This window comes from Octopus bimaculoides, chromosome 9 (genome assembly GCF_001194135.2).
Source record: "Octopus bimaculoides isolate UCB-OBI-ISO-001 chromosome 9, ASM119413v2, whole genome shotgun sequence".
Lineage (NCBI taxonomy): Eukaryota > Metazoa > Mollusca > Cephalopoda > Octopoda > Octopodidae > Octopus > Octopus bimaculoides.
In genome coordinates, this window is record NC_068989.1 from 32,437,805 (window position 1) to 32,442,923 (window position 5,119).

Here is a 5,119-nt window from a genome sequence, read left to right on the forward strand (position 1 = left end):
ATTCATACATGGTGGCCGTACACTCATGACCAAGGAAGACCATTGCTGACCTTCAAGAACATTGCGCACTCTAGGATATAGGTGGGGGGGGGGGAAGCAGCTCATATCGAGCAGAGTTCAGCAATGCCTGTTCAGAATTTTAGGTCCCATACGATACCTCATAGACCCTCTCCACTCTACTGACATTATCCAGAGACAAGCCAGAGCAAGACGTCTGGGATGTGCCATGATCTCTAGCACAAACCAAAGATCCCAAAATGTCCAATGTCATTCCCTGCATATCTGGTTTTATATCACAGTGACCTTCTTCTAAGAGACATACTTCAACAGAAGCTGAGGAGTGCCTCCCTCCCAGTGGTCTTCCAGCACACTAGACACCATCCCGGAATTTCTGTATACCTGCGCTATTGCTAGATAGCCGTTGAGCCTGCACTAGGTTCATCTGACCTTTCACCAGGTCTTGTTTTTAAACCTGTTGGGTTTCTAGCAAACCCCCTCACCAGGGTAACCTGGTGGGGGTCCCATTTAGTCACTGACAACCAGACCATGCAACAGGTTGTACTGGATTCCATGTTACCAGTATTCATATATACATATATATATTATTTAAAACAGTTTGATTCGGTTCCATGCAACTTTGGATTGCCAAACTTGAATGTGTGTATGTGTGGCTCTCTTTTTCGATATGTATATATATTTGTAGGAAAACTTGGGACAAGTTGTAAAGTCCCATCTCAAGTTGCTGAGCCTAACTGAGATGAACATCAATTTGCTATGCTGAAGAAAACCTGTCCATCTCAGCAAAATGATGTGCCAAAAGAATATTATTGTGTCTGCACTCATCTTCATAATACCCATCCTTCATTCACTCCTCTAACTACAGCACCATAATTATATGAAAGCAGAGTTGCTCATATTTCATACCCACTTTTGTTCTATTAGTTATCCCTCTCCTTGAGACTACTTCCTGTGCTACTCATCCTGTACTTCGAACATCATTATTTACCACTTATGTTTTCATCGAATGCTTCATTCCCCTCAACACTTCATATGCGCCATTGATGCTACTCACTTTTTTCTTTTTTTCACACACTATATTTACCCCTATATGCCTCTGGATGAAGGCACATGACTTAGTGGTTAGGGTATTTGCCTCATGATCGTATGGTTGAGTTCAATTCCCGGGAATGCATTGTGTCCTTGAGCAAGACACTTTATTTCATGTGGCTCCAGTCCATTCAGCCGGCAAAAATGAGTTGTACCCATATTTCAAAGAGCCAACCACGGCACACTGTGTCATGCTGAATCTCCCTGAGAACTACATTAAAGGTACACATATCTGTGGAGTGCTCTGCCACATGCATGTTAATTTAAAGAGCAGGCTGTTCCGTTGATTGGATCAAATGGAACCCTTGTCATTGTAACCGACAGAGTGCCAGTAATAATATATGCCTCTGACCTCTGTCTCTTTCACTGTGCAGTTTGTCACTCACCCACACTTCACATCATCTCATCTACAGTTTTATTATGTTGCTCTTCACCTCCCTTCCCCCTTGCTCTACCCTATTTTCCTTTACCTTCCTCCAAACTGAAATTCACCAGTGATCACACCTCCACCTGTACTCAACATACACTGCATTCACCTCTATTCCTATCTCTAACCATCCATCATTCCCCTTTCATATTCTTATGAAGCTACATCATTAGCTTCATTAATTTTATTGATTACATAAATCAGAGTTATCATTTCTCAAAATATATGTTATCTGGATAATTCTTAAAACATTTATTCCCCTACTCCCCAATAATTGAATCAAATTTATTTCCAGAATAAAATCAAAGCATGAAAGGTTTGTACATACAAATACTGAGGAGAATGCAATAGTTATCCAAGATAATATTGACAGCAACTTTGATAAAAATACTGTTGTAAAAAAATTATCAATAGACCAAACTATCATTTCATTCAAAGGCAAATGAAACAGAAAACGTTTTATGAATTATGTTGCTTATTCTTGCCATGTCACAGCACATCATATTGTCACACATAATACTACTTCTGTATCTATAATGAAATGTGATATTATATGCAAAAGGATACAAGTTTGCCATAAACAAAATGATTTCATTGAAGAAACACACACAAACACACAATAACACTTATTTTTAAGAATCTGATTCTTCTCTTTCTGTGGATACTCTCAGTCTTTACACTAGCTGCACCTATTTTCTAACATATACAATGAGAATTCATAAAAAGAGGCTATGCTCTTCAAATAATAGCCACAAAAATTGCTCACATACATTCCATGAAGTAATTACTTTTTATATACTAAAAAGAAAAAAAATCACATGAACATTTCAAGTGTTGCATTATTAATACAATTTTAACTTTTTCCAGAAATCATTGATATTTTCTATCCATTCTGATTATATATAACAAAACAATTAGAATCTATAAATGAATATTATTATTTTTGAGAAAAAGAAATGGGACACACACACACACAAAAACACACTTACTTTTGGTTCTCCTTGGTGAGCTATCTTAACATCCTTAGCCATGCCAGTTTTGTCCATTGCTACTTGGATATAAAACATATCAGAACCAACAAACAACTGTGATTCAGGTCCACTGGGTGGAGTAAAACTTAATCCAACTTGTCTGGCAACCGCTTCCAATTGTTCCACAAGATTTAACTGAGAAAGCACTACAATATATAATTAAACAACATATAATTACAGAGTAAACTTTAAGAACATATACAAAATAGCAAAAACAATTTTTAGATTACCTCGAGTAAAAAAAGGAAGGTAGAAACAAAGATGCTTGGCAAGATAGGTCAACTAATACAAAATCATCTGTGTATTTTTGTCCATGCTAGCATGAGTTTGAACAAAAATGTTATTTACAGCATGATTTTCTTGTGTACAGATGCTCCTTTTACTGCCAAAACTGACATGTATATCAAATATAAACTTTCTTTATTGAAAGCACAAAGTAGCCAGTCCTACTGTCAACAAAGAATGTCACCATCAGTAATGCTTTGCTAAAGAACAGACAAGATACACATATACACGTGTATACACATACTTGTACACATACATACATATACTTGTACACACACACATATATACAAATATATATAAACATACATATAACTTCTTCGAGAAAATTACCATATAGTGAAAACATTCGCCAATATGAGCAGGAGAATCAGTTACAATGGTACAGGTACATAGATGAAAAAGTTCTCTAAGTAGATGCAGAAAAGTACCATTAGATAGACAAAAGATTGGTGAAGTACTGGTTGCTTAAGACTTATAACAGAGTTTCGCTAACATGATGGTGGCTGGAGTTGTGCTATTTTGAAATTCCAATAAAACATTTCTAGTGTAAAAAGACAAATATTTAACAATGATGTTAATATACAAGTTAGTAAATATATTAAAGAATAGAAGTGAATTTATTTTCTAACAATATGAAATTAGCAGCTGTAAAAGACAAGAAAGTAATATAATTTAAAGTAGGTTACCTTTCATTGCTTTCTGTAAGGTGTCCAACCACCTCTGTAACTGGGGACGATCCACTGCATCTGATTGGTGACGTTTGTCCTACAAGAAATTCCAAATTAAAGTTGAGAATTTTTTTTTTTAATATCTTAATTTTAACTACAGAACAGGTATAAAGTGAAATAGCATAAAGGCTAAATATATCTATAAAATATGAGACCGTATAAATCCCTGAAAAATAAACATAATTATAGGCAAATTCTTTGAATTTAGAGAAGAAATCATGTCTTATTACCTATCTCTGAAGAAAACATTTAACTCTTTAACAGTAGAAATCAGATATATCCACCCAAAATTTCATTACTCTTAACTGTGGAAAACAGCTTTATACACCAACCTATTTTTTGTTCAAATAAGTTAAGTCTACCTAGAAAATGTGACTTGCCGAAAATACCAATTGTATTTTTTGGTAGATATTTAACATCATTACTAGAATAAGCATGAAATTTAATTTTGCAGTTAAAGGGTTAAAAATCTCCAATAATGATATTGTATAGGTTCAGCAGCATCATTTTGTTCCATTTGTCTGTATTTGCACATGTTAAACTTCACTAAACCTGATCATAACTATTGAAACATGTAAATCAAAGCATGTCCAAATATTCTATTTTCATATGCTGAAGCTCATATATAAAAATTAATATAATATTCAATCTTTACTGTCATGCTAGAATATGGAAGAAAAAAAAGAAAAAAAAGAAAGAAAAAAAATGAAATTAATATAAATTCTAAAACATCTACAGTAAAATTGAAATAATTTTGCTCTATAATGATCCAACCAGATTTCAAAACACACCCTACCATCTCTTAAAATTAAAATATATTGGATAATCTAGTCCAAAATAAAGAGATGGAATGGTCATAGCAAGAGGGCCTTTGTTCATAGATCTGCTCTATCAGAGCTAACTTGGAGCAAAAACCTCAGAAAAGCAATAACAGTGAAAATGGCACTCAATTTGTGAATTATAGAAAGAAAAATCATATTTAAAATAAAGTTAATAAGGATAGATCTTATAAGGTAAAAGTTTAAAAAGTTTATTAACTCTTTTAAGTTCACACTATGGCAGGGGAAGATTTTTTTAAGACATCTAATATACACCTTCTTGTGGATATAAACATATTCAAGTATCAAGATATCATTGAACCACGGTAGTGGTTGAATATATTTTTAAGTCCACCATTTCGTCAATCGCAGCAGCTTGCAAGCTTCACCACAAATTCAGTTCTCAACTAAATTGCAAACTGTTAACAGTTTTAAAGAAGACACCTCCTCAGCTACACTTTGGCATAAATAGTTTGAGACCTGAAGGTGGGCAACAAGGCAGGTGTTCATTTTCAATTAACATAAATGATAGAAATGATAGAAAAATGCATGAGGAATTCAGAATCATTAGTCACATTCAACAAAAATTAGTAGCAAAATGTTATGAGGTAAAATGTCATGAAATGTAAAGGAAGTAAGTAAGAGAGTAATGCTCCAAGCAAAGAAATAGTTGTATTTAATCCATTGTTTGTTATAATTACTCTTAATTCTTCACTTCTCATT

The 5,119-nt window shown here is 34.0% G+C and overlaps 1 protein-coding gene across 3 annotated transcripts in view; it reads right to left on the reverse strand.

The window, feature by feature from the left end:
- Positions 1–5,119, reverse strand: part of LOC106869896 (mediator of RNA polymerase II transcription subunit 1) — a 207,940-nt gene that overhangs the window by 10,227 nt on the left and 192,594 nt on the right. For all 3 annotated transcript variants that reach the window (XM_052970566.1, XM_052970567.1, XM_052970565.1), the window contains 2 exons: positions 3,537–3,615; positions 2,524–2,711 (listed from right to left, as the gene is read on the reverse strand). In XM_052970566.1, coding sequence (XP_052826526.1) covers positions 2,524–2,711; positions 3,537–3,615 — 267 coding nt within the window. The remainder of the gene's footprint in view (positions 1–2,523; positions 2,712–3,536; positions 3,616–5,119) is intronic.